At 48.4% G+C, this 14,982-nt stretch overlaps 1 protein-coding gene across 2 annotated transcripts; it reads left to right on the top strand.

Annotated features, from left to right (window-relative positions):
* Positions 1-377: 377 nt before the first annotated feature.
* Positions 378-13,517, top strand: SNX33 (sorting nexin 33). 2 transcript variants are annotated; one of them, XM_065412596.1, is made up of 3 exons: positions 378-1,546; positions 1,769-1,812; positions 13,264-13,517. In XM_065412596.1, the coding sequence occupies exons 1-3, from the start codon at positions 378-380 to the stop codon at positions 13,515-13,517; spliced, it is 1,467 nt and encodes a 488-aa protein (XP_065268668.1). The 2 variants fall into 2 exon arrangements, with proteins under 2 accessions (XP_065268668.1, XP_065268667.1); XM_065412595.1 differs by having other exon boundaries at positions 378-1,812.
* The last annotated feature ends 1,465 nt before the right edge of the window (positions 13,518-14,982 follow it).

Genomic DNA, 14,982 nt, shown 5'->3' on the forward strand with positions numbered 1-14,982 from the left:
TGACAGCTAGATAAAATCTATATGGAGCTGACAATTTTATGGATGTGTGTCCATCTGACTGAGGCCTATATCACCTAAACGGAGGGTGCAAAACATGTTTGATTGCCCTAGGAATGCCATTTTTAGCCGATGAATTTAGACTGCAGTGTGAATGTATAGGCCTTGAAGTTAAAAATTTTTAGAAAAAAATATAAACATATATTTTTGTTACTTCGAGGTGAATTCAACTAAACTTTTTTCCACATCACTGTTACAGATTATAAACTGGTGTTTTATAGATTATAAACTGGTGTCTCTGACTGTTGAAGCGTCTGAGGTGTTGGTTTAGTGGTGGTGCTGGGGGGGTGTCAAGTTATACAGTCCTCCAGGGAGCAGTCATGGCGTTGAAAGCCAGAGCACTTTACAACTTCCAGAGTGAAAACAAAGAAGAGATCAGCATCCAGGAGAATGAGGAGCTGGTGATCTTCAGCGAAAACTCCCTGGACGGGTGGCTGCAGGGCAAGAACAGCCGAGGAGAAACTGGCATCTTCCCTGCCTCTTACGTCGAGATCCTCAGGTCCCGGTCGAGCTCCGGTTATACAGACTATTCAAACAGTCCAGCCAGCTCCCCTGGGAATGAGTCCTTCTACATGCCCCCTTCCAACACCAACACCTCCCATCAGGGCAGCTTTGAGGATGATGATGATGATGACTGGGACGACTGGGACGATGGCTGCACAGTGGTGGAAGAGCCACGGGGCAGCCCTGGCACCAATGGGCACCCCTCCCCTAACCTGCAGTACCCTGCGGCATACCCCAACCAGAATGCTGGCTATCGTCCCAAGCCAGCCTTGGAGAGGCAGGACAGCATCAGTTCCTCCAAGAGGGGCAGCGTGGTGGGGCGGAACCTCAACCGCTTCTCCTGTTTCGTCCGCTCTGGGGTGGAGGCCTTTATCCTGGGAGATGTGCCCATGATGTCCAAGATCGCTGAGACCTACTCCATCGAGATGGGTCCCAAGGGCCCCCAGTGGAGGGCCAACCCGCACCCTTTCATCTGCTCTGTGGAGGAGCCTACCAAGCAAACGAAATTCAAGGGCATCAAGAGCTACATCTCCTACAAGCTGACCCCTAGCAGCATCAATGCGCCGGTCTATCGGCGGTACAAGCACTTTGACTGGCTGTACAACCGCCTGCTGAACAAGTTCACAGTGATCTCGGTTCCACACCTGCCCGAGAAGCAGGCCACTGGGCGCTTCGAGGAGGACTTCATCGAGAAGCGCAAGCGGAGGCTGATCTTGTGGATGGACCACATGACCAGCCACCCTGTGCTGTCCCAGTATGAGGGCTTCCAGCACTTCCTCACTTGCCGCGATGACAAGCAGTGGAAGATGGGCAAGCGGCGGGCAGAGAAGGATGAGATGGTGGGGGCCAGCTTCCTGCTGACCTTCCAGATCCCCACAGAGCATCAGGACCTGCAGGACGTGGAAGACCGGGTGGACTCGTTCAAGGCCTTCAGCAAGAAGATGGACGACAGCGTCTTGCAACTGACCAACATGGCCTCGGAGCTGGTGCGCAAGCATGTGGGGGGGTTCCGGAAGGAGTTCCAGAAGCTGGGCAACGCTTTCCAAGCCATCAGCTACTCCTTCCAGATGGACCCACCCTACAGTTCGGATGCGCTCAACAATGCCATCTCGCACACAGGCAAGACGTACGAGACCGTTGGGGAGATGTTCGCCGAGCAGCCCAAGAATGACCTTTTCCTCATGCTGGACACTCTCTCCTTGTACCAAGGGCTCCTCTCCAACTTCCCAGACATCATTCACCTTCAGAAAGGTAAGTCATGCCCAGGCACAGCTTTCTCTGGGCCTGAGTTGCTGCCATGATAAGCCTGTCTCAGGAGACTGCCCCAGGGACAGGCAACATTTGGCTGTTTAATGGAGGTGGCCTTCTCCTGAAGGTGGAGCAGGATTGGACTGTATTTCCTTGGGGATAATCTGGGGTGGTCTCTCAAGACAGGAGGTAGGCAGCCTCTTATAGAAGTTTCACGGTATTTTGTCTTTCAAAGTGCTGTGCCCCCATTAACTAATTCAACCTCCTGTTAGTCCTGGGAGGCAGGTGCACATAATTACTCTAATTTTGCAGCTGGGGAACCTGAGAACAATTAAATTAGGGTCCAAGGTTTCAACAGGGACCTGGAATTTTAGGTGCTTCATTTTTCTGGGTGCCAAGTTTGGAAAGCTCCAGAGCCTGATTTTCAGAGGACCTTAGTATCCCCTGCCCCTGGGGACTTCAGCTGGAATCGTGGATGCTTCGTACTCTGCAAGTCGCTGAGGTATCTAAAGTGGACCAGCTAATATTAGAGGCGACTTTAGGAAATTTGGGCCTAAGTGACTTCCCCAAGGCACACAGTGAGTCAGAGGCAGAGCTCAAGTGTTGTTTTTCCCAGCCTCATATTCAGTCTCTTAGACCATGCTGCCTCTGGAAAGGGTTGTTTGAATCTCTGGGACTAGGATATGGGCCAGGATCTGCCTTATGCACAAGTCAGATGTGCTGCTGCTTAATGCCCTATATTTCTTCGCATTCCATGTGACCACCTGACATTTTACCTGACTCTGGCTGTGGCACCCGATTTCCCTCCTGCTGACTCACACTTAGAAGGGGAAGCGGAGTGCATTTTGGCAGCCCTGTGATTGGTTCCTCGATGGGGAGTCCAGCCCTGACAGAGACTTTCTTGAATGAACCCTGCTTAGGAATCACCTCATGACCAGGACCAGCCAGCTCCTCCTCCTCCTTTCTCATGTCCGCCATTAAGATAATGAGACCTTGATTAAGTATCCTCAGTCTCTCCAGTAATGTGTGGAAAGGAAATCTAGTGACAGATAAATCCCTGTTTCCCCATACTGGCAGAGCTGACTGTGATGCATTCGTATTCGCCATGCTGGTTGCAGGGAGCAGCCCAGGGCACCTTCTGCAGGTGGCTAGGATCATTTTTGCTCTGAGCCTAGACAGTCTTTTGCTTCTAGGGAAGCCCAAGGCCTCTGTTAGCTCCTCTCAGAGAGCCTCAGAGCACCAGAGAGCAAGACCTCTTGGAAATTCATTGCTCCATGTCTGCCAGTGCAGAGCCAGGCTGCCCTGTTGGGCCAGAGAGCTGGAGAATTTTGTCTTATCCCAGAAGAGGACAGAGAGTGCCCAGGAAACAGGAGATGATCATTGGCGAGGTGGGAGTAGCAAGGCCAGCACAAAGTCTTGGCATGCTGCTTGTCAGAGTAGCTGGCGTCAGAGTCCTGGTGAGGCCTGGATTCCTGAACACACTGTTTGTGTCTGTGTTTGGCTAGCAGCAGAGTTGTGAGAATCACTATAGAGAGTCATGCACTTGAGGAAAAGCAGTCCCTTTCAATCTCAGAAGTCCTACTGCTTGTGCCAGGCTCCCTCCTCTAGTCATATGTGGCCTGGCGAAAGTGAGACATTTGGGTGTTTTGGGGACATGTGGCAAAACAAGAGGTACTGCATTGTAAACCACTCCAGGAGGCCCAGGTTGGAGGTGCTGCAGGAACAAAATGCCTGCTCAAGAGAAAACAGCCTTGTCCGTCACAGAGGGATAGATTTCCAAAAGCACAGGAACCTAACTCCCACTGGAGAAAAATCTACCCATAGACTCTCTGTCTTCCTTCGGGGTTGCCAGCCCCCCTGACTTGCATTTCCATCCAAGGGGAGGAAGCTGGCAAGAGGATCCAGCTCTGATTTCACTCCAGGGCAAATATTTTGCCAGTGAAAGGTACCGGCAGGAAGACTGGGCTGTTAGATGCTTTTCTACAATGCCATTGTATGTATCCAGGAAGCCATAGTACGGACAGAAGGGCTGCGGTTTATGGGTGGGATCTGGTTTATCTTACCAGAATGGTGAGTCACACCTGGCTTGCAGGTAAAAAAAATGCTTCTGTGTTCATGAGGAAGTGTCCTGCTAAATGCTGAGAGCCACCCTTAAACTGAGGCCTGGTCTACACTACAGGGTTAGGTCGACGTAAGCTGCCTTGCATTGACCTAGTTGTGCCGATTTAGTAACACCACCTTCCCAAACGGCATCGAGGCACGGTCAACGTAATTAGGTTGATACAGTGTCAGTGTAGACACTGCTTTGCTTACATTGACTGTTACTGGCTTTCAGGAGCTGTCCCACAATGCCCCACATTGACAATACAATCGACACACGCGCTCATGGTGCGGACGTGCACGGCCGACACAAGCAGCCAAGTCCCCACACAAGTGATTTAATAACTGTGGTGGCTGTATGCCGACGTAAGTCAGGTCGACAACATTTTGTAGTGTAGACGTGGCCTCAGAAGAACCTTGCTACTGCAAGTAGCTCCATTGGAATGAATGGCACTACTAATGGAGTAAAGTGCTACTCTCTGTGTGTGAGGATGGCAGAATCTACTCCTAGGAGAGCAGCTGCCACGACCCAGAGAACCTGGATAATAGATTTCAGCTAGAAACAATTCTTCTTAAACCTTGGGAGCCAAATTCCTCTCGGGTGTCACTCAGCTGCCTTCCCTGCACTTACCCCAAGATGGAATTTAACCTTCAAGATTTTCTATATTTCTTTCCACTCATTCTTTATTACTAAGGACTTTTGTATGAAAGTAGGGCCCAGAATCTGCCCTGAGCGAGGCTTGTGTCTGTAACCAAGGGCAGGGCTTGGCTTAGATTAGAACCTTTGTGCCTAAAGAGAGCTTCTGTTCCTGCTACATCCCAATCAGGAGTCATAATCCTGTGACATCACATTAACTTCCACCCACAGCCTACTGTGCTGTCACAAACAGAGGACTCTAACCTCAGGTCAGGCGCACGCAGCTGGCCTTGATAGAAACTCTTAGGAAGGAGAGATTCTGTTTTCATGCAAATGGACTTCGAGCTCAAGAATGGGAGAGAGGAATGCGGCAAACAGCCGAGCAGAATTCCTTCTCACAGAATTAAAAAAAAAATAGAAACCGCCTTTCCCACAAGCATCAGTTACCCTCCCAAAGCCTTGTCTAGATGGTGACTTTTGTTCATGGTGTCAGGTGAACTAGTTAATTTCCAGTGAACTTGAGTGTAAATGCTAAATTAGTTATTCCACAAAAAGTGTTCCTGGTTGTGGCTCACTTTACGGCTCGTTCTGACTTTCAGACCTGTTTCTCTGTCTGCATAATTTTTCCTTTGACCCTCCCTGAGCCTTAGGGTGAATCATGCCCAAGATTAAACATAGGTGGAGTGCCATCATTTGCATTTACACTCATGTTAGAGCTTGTCTAGATGAGAAAGTTGCAGCAATTGAATTTATGGTGTATTTAAAACCGATTTAGTTAAACTGATGCAAAAGGCTATGTGGATGCTCTTATTTTGGCTTAAACCAGGGTTATTTTGATTTAACTCAAGTCGGTTAGGAACAGCTTTAAGCTAAACTGAAATAAGCCACCTTAAACCAAAATTAGAGGGTTCACTCAGGGGTTTGCACTCATTTAAATCAGTCTGAAAACTGATTTCAGTGAAACTATTGCAACTTCTGCATGTGGATAAGGCCTCAGTTAAACTGGTACAACTTCTGTGTATGGACAAGGCCTTAGTTAGCTCAAGTGAATTGGTGATCAGTTAAACCGAGCTACAACATGACCAAACATTTTAAGCTAGGCAAGGCCTAAAAGTCAGAAATCAGAGAGGGAAAAGCTCTGCCTATTAGTTCAACCCTCAGAAACTAAAGCGCAATTGAAAGAGGACTCTTGTATCTGCCCGTGAAGCAGCTAGTTGACTGTCATCCCTTTGGGGCAGGGACTGACTTTTTGTTATATGCACGTACAGCGCCTAGTGCAATGGGGTCCTGATCAGGGCGTCAAGGTACTCCTGTGATATAAATAACGAAGTGCCTTGTGAAGCCCATCTTGACTTACCTCGGACACAGAGCAATATCCTTTGCCATCACTGCATTTTAAAATCAAGGCTGGTTCATTGCTAAGAATGAGTCTGATTCTTCTGGTTTGCAGTAAGTAACCCCACTGCAAAGTGAGGGTGAAACACTATCATCTTGATTTGGCAGCACTTTACACTAGGGCTGGTTGGAAATTTTTAATCATAATGTCTTTTTTTTTGGACAAAAAATTGCCATTTTGGTTGAAATTAACATGTTTTGAAAAATGTGTCATTTTGACAAAATTTTCTTTAGAAAGAAATGAAATGAAGGTTCTCGAAATGTCTCATTTTGACATATCCAGAACGGTCCATTTCAGTTGTTCATTTTGAAACAAAATTCATTATTTTTCATACAAAAAACAAAAATTAAAAAAAAAATTAATGGTTGAAATTGGAAGGAAATATTTTGATTGTATCGAAAGGAAACATTTCTGTTGACTCCAAAATAATTTTTTGAGGGGGATTTTGTTTCACAGGAAATATTTAGTTTGTTGTCCATTTTAGAATGGGGGAAAAATTGAAATTGTGAAATTTCCTACAAAACATAAATTCTGGTTCCTGCTGAGCTCTGCATTATACTCACTTTGCACAATAAGCCAGCGGAGAGTAAGGCCCAGAGTTCATTGAAAATTTACCCTTTTATTCTTTTCCTAAACAGACTTAGATTTTTCGAATCCATTTGCGAGTGGGGATTTTTTGAACAGGCTGTGCATACACGTGGCTTGTTTGTAAGTTGTTCCCTTTGACTAATCATGGTGTTTGGTCACCTGGGATTGTTTCTGCTCCCCTGATCAGAAAGACTAAAACTTCTTAAACGGGAGTACAGCACCAATGGTCGGCAACACGTCCATGGTAAAAATTTTGAGGTCCGTGGAGGTGCTTACCTCAGGCGGCTCCCCGCAAGTGGCTCCCTGTCCCTGCTGTTGCGTGGCCAGGCGCCATGTGGCTCTGCAGGCATGCTGCCTCCGTCCCCCCTCCCCGAGCACTGACTCTGAGGCTCCCAGCCCATTGGCCAGGAACCGCAGGCAATGGGAGCTGTGACGGCAGCACCTGTGGACGGGGCAGCACGCAGAGCTGCCTGGCTGTGCCTCCGCGTAGGAGCCAGAGGGGGGACATGCTGCTGCTTCCAGGAGCTGCTGGAGGTAAGCGCTGCATGGAGCCTGCATACACACCCCTGCGCCTCACCCCCCTGCCCCAGCCCTGATACCCCTCCTGTCCCCCGAACCCCTTGGTCCCATCCCGGAGCACCCTCCTACACCCCAAACCCCTCATTCACAGCACCACCCCAGAGCCTGCACACCTCCAGCTGGAGCCCTCACACCCCACCACATCCCAACCCCCTGCTCCAGCCTGGAGCCCCCTCCCACACCCTGAACCCCTCATTTCTGGCCCCACCCCAGAACCCACACCCCAACCCCCTGCCTCAGCTGGGATCCCCCTTCCACCCCCCGCCAATGTCCATCACTAAGTCCGGTAATTTTGTCAAGTGTCCGTCATGCAACATGGTGATGCTGACCCCTGTACAGCGCACAACTATCAGTGAATTACTAATGACCCCGTTCCCATGCAAATAACTGTATTTACAGGACGAGCACCCAATCCGTTAACATTCATGCGAATGGAATCTCATTCCCAGAGCATTTACAAATACTGAATAATAAGGGCAGACAAACAAGGTCAAACCATATAGCCATTGGGCAGGCCAATGGAGGTTCATGCATTCTCCTTTGCAGTATTCCTCCAGGTTCATTGGAAACAAAGGATACAATGGGAAATGGCAGTGATTCTGTGTGCGTGTATTGCTGCTTGGGAAGGATTTCCCTACTTGTCTGAGGAGACTAGGATCTTCCAGATAATTCTTGCTCTTGGTTGGGGACAAGGTGGAAATGATCTTTAGGGACCTAACACATCTCAAAGTCTAAGGAGTTTGGGGGGGATTGTCTTTGTTATTGGGTCACTGTCCCCTGTGCTGCACTCGCTCCACCTCAGTTTCCCCAATGGGGTTTTCAGCCCATTCTGGTGGTTCAGCTCTCTGTCCATTTCACTATGAAAGTTCAAACACTGGCACCCTCGCCCCATGCTCCCTTGCTCCTGGAGTAGAAGAGTCTAAAGTCACAGTCCCCAAATAATCACAAAATAAAGGAAGCTTTGTCCTAGTTCTCAGTCCCTCTGAGGTTAATGGGCCACCTGCCCATGGCTGAGCTCTCAAATCCCACCCTTCCCTCAGGTGAGGCACCCCCTACTGTGGCATCAGCAGGTCTCTATTAAACCTAAACAGTCCAGTGTCTGGCCTGCCTTCCCTCCAGGGAGGCTCTGACCAGCCACAGTCCTGCCCGGTTCCTGGCTTCTCTCCCTGTAGCAAGTCGACAACTCACTGGCATGGCGCCTCTTGCTGGTCGTTCTGGGAATTAGGTCTCCAGCTCCAGAGCGCCCTCTGCTGGCTGATGTCCCGCTTGCCTCAGGCCCCCGTGTCCCTCCCGGACCCCAGTGCCCCTTCCCTCAGGGTTCTGCCCTCTGCAGTACCCCCTGCATTCTCTGGGTTTCCCTTCCCCGGGGAATCCCCAACTCTCTATCCCCACCTTGCCTCAGTGGCTACTGCTAGTCATCATCTAGCCCCTGCTCACTGGGGAAGACTGCAGTCTATAATCCACTCATCACTGGCAAGGGGGGTTTGGACCTGCTGCCTTTCCCTAACTCTGGGCTGCACCTCTGCAACCCCAGTACCTGCTCTGGGCCTTCAGCAAGGCCTGCAGCCTGGGGGTTTCTCAGGCTGGAGCTCCCCAGCTCCTCTGGCCTTCCCCCAGCCCTGCTCCACCTCAGGTACCCTGTTCAGCTCCCAGGCAGCCAAGTCCTTCTGTCTCCACCACTAGAGGGAGACTCTGTTAGCAGCTGCCTCACAGCCCTTTTATAGGGCCAGCTGTGGCCTGATTGGGGCGTGGCCGCAGCTGTGGCTGCTTCTCCAATCAGCCTACCTTATTGGCTCCCCAGAGCAGCCCTTTCCCAGGGCTGTTTTAACCCCTTCAGGGCCGGAGTGGGGTAACTACCCCGCTACACTCCCCAAGTGAGAACACTTGGTTTTCTGCTCTCCTTCCTAGGTAGCTATACCTGAGCAAGCTGTCCCCTTTCATCCTCTTCCTATAGGCTGACACCCACTGCAGGGGTAGCAGGTGGTGCTGATTGTGCTCACGCCAATTCGTTAACCCTTTCCAGCCCGTGAGAGGTTTGTATACCCCATCACAGTCTTATACTGAGTGTACCACTCCAGTTACCTAAGGAATTAGGCCATGTCACATGCTCACATTGTCACTGGTTTCTGAAGGTGAACACAAAGGTAGTCCAACATCATTCCAGGAGACTTGGTGGGCAAAGCCTCTGGCTCAGTCATGTTCCTAGTAGCAGGGGCTCTGGATAATGCAATCCTAGATGTTGGAAAGGAAACGACTAATCTGGTTATCTAGTCCATCTTCTTTCCGGTACCGGCTGGGCAGGGACCCTCTCTGCAGGGTGTTTGGAGGAGCTGGATGGTGTTGGATCTGGTTTGGGGTGACTTAGTGAACCTGACTCTGGCTGTAGTTAGATGCCTTCCCTCCAGGGTTGGGTTGAGGCCATTTTTGGGAAAGGGTGGGGAGGTGCTGTGAATCTTTGGATTAATTTAACCTCTGATTCCTGGACAGGCCTGATCTATGTAGTGCTATGTGTTCACTGCAGAAACAGGTGTGTTTTTACTTTGAGATCGCTAACTCAAGATCACTCACTGGGTGTAAAATCCTAGTGGAGACAAAGGCACAGGGAGTTGTACCTTGATGAACCATATCTGGGATCAACACTAAGTCCTCCTCCTCTAGCTGGAGTCTACCGCAACTAGCTCCATTGGGGTAAAGACCATAGGGCCTTGTCTCCATTACCATTTTACATGGAGATAGCTATCTGCATGTAAAAACACACCGAGTAAAGGCACAGCCTAATCCCTCCCTCCTTCCACTTGGTATCTAAGTGCCGATGGCCCTCTTTGCAGTATGGCTGGACTCTGCTGGTGGGGCAGGGTGAGTGAGGTGTTTTAACTGGTCATCTGAGGGGGAATGTGAGCCAGGCCCCATGTAGTCTGTGGCAAACTCGCCCTAACTTCTGTGCCAAGGGCCCTGATTCTGTGGTGGTTTAATGTAGCAGGCTGGAAATGCCATGGCAGCCTCAGGTGAATTTCAACACTCATTGGGGAAGAATCTGGGAGCTTTGGCAGTTGAGGAAGGGTTGAAGGGTTTTTGAATGCAGGATCAGCACTCTAGCTGGCTGTTTCTGCTAAAGTCATCAGCAGTGAAATAGTTAACAATGTTGACATTTAAATGAGCCAGTTCACACTTCTCTGAGCTACTGCTTCAGGCTGTGTGCAGACTCAGCACACTACCCTGCATTGGCTATGCTAAGCTCTGTTCACCTTTGGAAGGTTTTCTTCACAACTGTAAGGGCCAGAGACTCGGAGTGAGTTTTTCAAAGCTGCTTCAGGGATTTGGACACCCAATTAAAATTAATGGGAATTGGGCACCCATCCAATTCCCCCTCTTGTGGCTTTGAAAATCTCACCTCCCCCCCCCTTTTTAATGAAATATGAAATTCTGGAGCACAGTGAGTGGGTCCTGTGGCAAGTTCTGACACTAGGGAGCACATTGGGTTGCACAGGAGAGGAAGAACAAGCATGACATAGGACATAAGATATGGGGAAACATTGCTTATCCCTTGAGAACAATGCTCCTCAGCAGTACTGGAGGAGCAGTGCAAAGACATACGCAGCATTTTTCACAACTGTATCAAATGCTGTTAGGAGCTGATGTGATTCCCCTGACATCTGACATGAGTTAGATTTCAAACAGGGTCTCAAAAAGCCATGGTTGGTCCTCCTAAGCCTTTAATTCCCAGCAATCCTTGCTCTTTGGGCAGTAGAGGTTTTAATTTTTTTTGCCTAGGCAAATAGAGTACCCGTGGAAGTTCATGATAGCAATTGCTAGAGCCAAGCATAGGACACACAGGTGCTGTGCAAGCTACCTTCACGCAGCTCTGCCAATACATCTGAATCCTGACCTTTCAGTCCTCCTGCTCTGGGACCCCACAGAACTCCGCCAGTGCATCATCATTCTGACATGCAGTTCCTGCTATTCAGTTCTTGGCACAGTTCTGCTAATGCACCTCGGTGTTGACTAAGCAGCCTGTGCTGATCTTCTTCTGGCCTCTCCTGCCCTGGTCTATTTATTATAACAAACCGTTTGGTGTTTTTGTGGTAATTGTTATTTATATAGTGCCACAGGTGAAGTGTGTCAAAACATAAGACTGGTTCCTGCCTTGAGGATCTTAGTCACATGTGCATGTTTATAGGAATACATAATAATAAAGACACAGCAGGTACAACACAGCAGAATACACAACACACAGGACTTCAATGTCCTTTGACTTTCACTGGTGTAAATCAGCAGTAGCTCCACTGAAATCAATGGAGTTAACCTGGTGTAAAATTGGTACAAGTGGTTGTCCACATGAGAAAGTTGCACTAGTTTATCTTAAATAGGTTTTTAAACCAGTTACATTAAACTGATGCAAACTCCTTCCTCTGTGCATGATCTTATTTTGGTTTATGAGTGACTTATATCAGCAGAGTTTAATATGATTGGGAATAGGTTTAAACAGTCCCTGAGAGGCCCACTCAAATGGTGGGATCTAGCAGAAAAGCCTGTTGTGAGATGGACAAACTTCCGCTATGGACAATGATGAATCTACTGTATTTAGAGTAGGCGACCTAATCTATGTTTGAACATGGCACTTGGGAGATGAAAGGTTGTTGCAGACTTTGGGCCTGCTGTACCCGTTGAACACACTGCATATGCGGGGGATGCTGCACTGCTATAGAGACTGTCCTTCAGAGGAGAATTTGGCTTGATGCTGGAATTACTGGGTGAGAGTCTCTGGCCTGTGCTATGCAGGAGATCAGATGAGATGATCATAATGGTTCCTTCTGGCCTTAAAATCCATGAATCTATGAACTGGGGTCTGTTCTATCCTTCTGTGGTGGCTGTCCAGGTGGAAGATAAGTGCCCCATGTCATTTTGCAATAAGAGGAAGAAGCAGCAGGAATATCCTTCTTTCCCATCCCTCCTGCCACAGATCCAAAGGTGTATAAGCTATTGCTATGTGCAGATCTTACCTTTGTGGTCACTGCACTATTAGAACTGAACCCTTTGCTTTGTCGGGTGTCTTGAGATCTCTAAGACACTGTATAAAACCTCATGCTCCTTTCTTCTGTTAATCTATTGCCTCTTCTAGCAGCTTTGATGTTCTGGGTCGCTACAATGTAGATTTATTCCTAGTCTATGATAATTGAATAATAGGCCCTTATGTAGCTCACTTCATCAGTAGTTCTCCAAGCACTTTTTACAAAGGTGAGTAAGAATGATTATCCCCTCTTCACACGTAGGTACAGTAAATAGACGTTAGGTGACCTGCTGAAGGTTACACAGCAAGACAGTGGGAAAACTGGAGACGGAGCACAGGTCTTTTGATAATCAACCTGATGCACTATGTACTGGATGGTGCAGGATACACTAAAGCCCCATGTATGTTCTGAAAGCAGTGGGCTGTTAAACCTGGTAGTGACACAGCCATGTTCTAACACACGTCGATCTAGCCACGTGGCAGGGCCAAACTGTGTCATACCCTGATGAAAATGTAGCCTCCGTCTGATCCACAAAGGCCAGAGCAAACGGTGCTAGAGTACTGTGCTTCTCTAAAGCACACAGGGCCTTCAGTGGATCCATTCCTTCTCTTTTGCAGGGAGCAATGCTTACTCAGAGATTGCCCCCCGGGGTGTGATTCCCAGCACTGCTGTCCAGAGCTCTCTGTGGAACGTTTGAGTGCGCTGGTGCCTTCCTAGTGCCTTGGCTGTATAGTGAAGCGACACTCAGGGCCTTGGATTGATGCAGTTTTTCCAGCTGCCTGTTTTCATTCAGTCCCGTGTAGTCAGATGTTTGGGAGACTGGAAAGGACTAAGGATGAAGAGGGAGGGCATCGTTCGTGTGGCTTGGCAGAGGGAGTGCTGGATTTTTCCAGGACCATAGGAATGTGTAGGCATTAGTAGGTATGTGAACCTGAAGGGAAAGACCTGGTTCTACAGCTAAGGGGGAACAGAACCAGGCCATGGTGCATCTGTAGCTCTCCTGCTGGTCACAATGAGCGTTTGTCTCTCTCTTGGGATGCTGGGGTGGAAGAGAAGGACACAGTATAGCTTGGAGAGAGGGAGCGCTGGGACATGCTATTTACATCTTACTAACCCTTGGTGTCTCATTTCTCTCCCCCTCGCAGGAGCCTTTGCCAAGGTGAAGGAGAGCCAGCGGATGAGTGACGAGGGGAAGATGGATCAGGAGGAGGCAGATGGGATTCGGAAGCGCTGCCGCGTGGTTGGCTTTTCCCTCCAGGCAGAGATGAACCACTTCCATGAGCGGCGCATAGCAGACTTTAAGAAAATGATGCAGTCCTACCTGAAACAACAGATCATCTTCTACCAGAGAGTCAGCCAGCAGCTGGAAAAGACTTTACGCATGTATGACAACCTCTAATGCCTTCCACACCTGATGCATCTGCTTCCCACAGTACATCTGGACTTGCGTGGTTCGTTCCTTGGAGCCCTGCAGACCTACCTGTTTTAAGTGGATTGAGAACAAATGGAAACTCATGACACTAGTGAGCAAATTCCATTTGGCTTTTCCCCATTTTCCTGGAACTAATTTGCAGAGATATGCAGGAAAGTGTTACACTCGTGTCTTCCGGCTGACCATTCCACTTCTTTTTCTGATAGATGGACCCCCCACTTCCCTTCCAACTCCCAGAGTTTACAGGCAGGACATAGGTACTTTTCACAAGTGAAATGGACACTGACTCTATGACGCTCACTTTCTTTGCAATAAGCTTTAGCTTCTGAAACATGTTTCCCTAGAGTAGGGAGGTTAATACACTACATCCGAAGTAGAGTTGGTCAAAAGTTTACACACAGAAAGCTTTTTGATGGGGGAAAAAAGGCCTTTATTCAAAACTGGAACATTTTTTTTAATTGTCATAATTTTCCATTTTTCACAAAAGTTTCTGTGAGATTTTTTACCAATAATTTTTTACTAGGAACCAGTATGGAAATTGGGACTGAAATCTTTATTGACTGTGTCTGTTTACCAAAAATGTTCCGTAGTGCTTTCAATAAAAGGTTGAATAAACAAATATCGGCAAAACTTTTGTGGAAAATGGGCCCATTTCAACTCCCCTAAAATAGAACCAGTTGTGAAATTTCCTGCACAACTGTTTTTCCAGCTTTTTGACCAGCTCTAGCAATAAGGTAGTTGGCATTGGAGTGCTAATGTTCAGACTGACTCCTGGAAATTCCACATGAGCTGTAGCTTGGTTGCCCTCCAGTCATTTTCAACCCTGGGAGTGTAATAACCCTGGACTGACCTGCTCTCAGAATAAGAAAGCAACATAGCAAATGCCCCCAGGAAAGATCATTCTGCCTCCAGAGTGAGGAAGGTTATGGAGCCATCTCAGTGTTGTTTCTACATGGCTCAGTCCCAAGAGAGAACAGGTGAATGTTGGGGCAGGACTGTGCGTATGGTACAAAATAATGTCCCCTCCCCAATCCTCTCGCCACAGTCCCCATCCCAGAATCCACTGGGACTGAGACTCATCTCACACAGGCTTTACTCTGACATGCCTTCAATGGTGTAACCCCTTGTTTACAGCGGGAGGGCAGAATCAGGCCCACTATCTCTACGTTGCTGCATTTGATGTTATTTGAGTCAGGTTTAAAGCACCAAAAGCAAAGAATTCTTTATCGGCCTTGGTAAGAGAGTTTGGGCCAAATTCTGCCCTTGGTTGCACCAGCATAAATTTGGAGTAATTTAATTGTAGTCACTGGATTTACACTGATGTAACCGAGAGCTGAATTTAGACTTGTGTCCCCTTATCTTCTGCTCCCTCACCTCCTCTGAGCCCTTCATCCCCAGCTGGAGTTGCCTTTCCAGCCATTCATGCAAGGAT

This window comes from Emys orbicularis, chromosome 10 (assembly GCF_028017835.1).
Source record: "Emys orbicularis isolate rEmyOrb1 chromosome 10, rEmyOrb1.hap1, whole genome shotgun sequence".
In the NCBI taxonomy this organism is placed as follows: Eukaryota; Metazoa; Chordata; order Testudines; family Emydidae; genus Emys; species Emys orbicularis.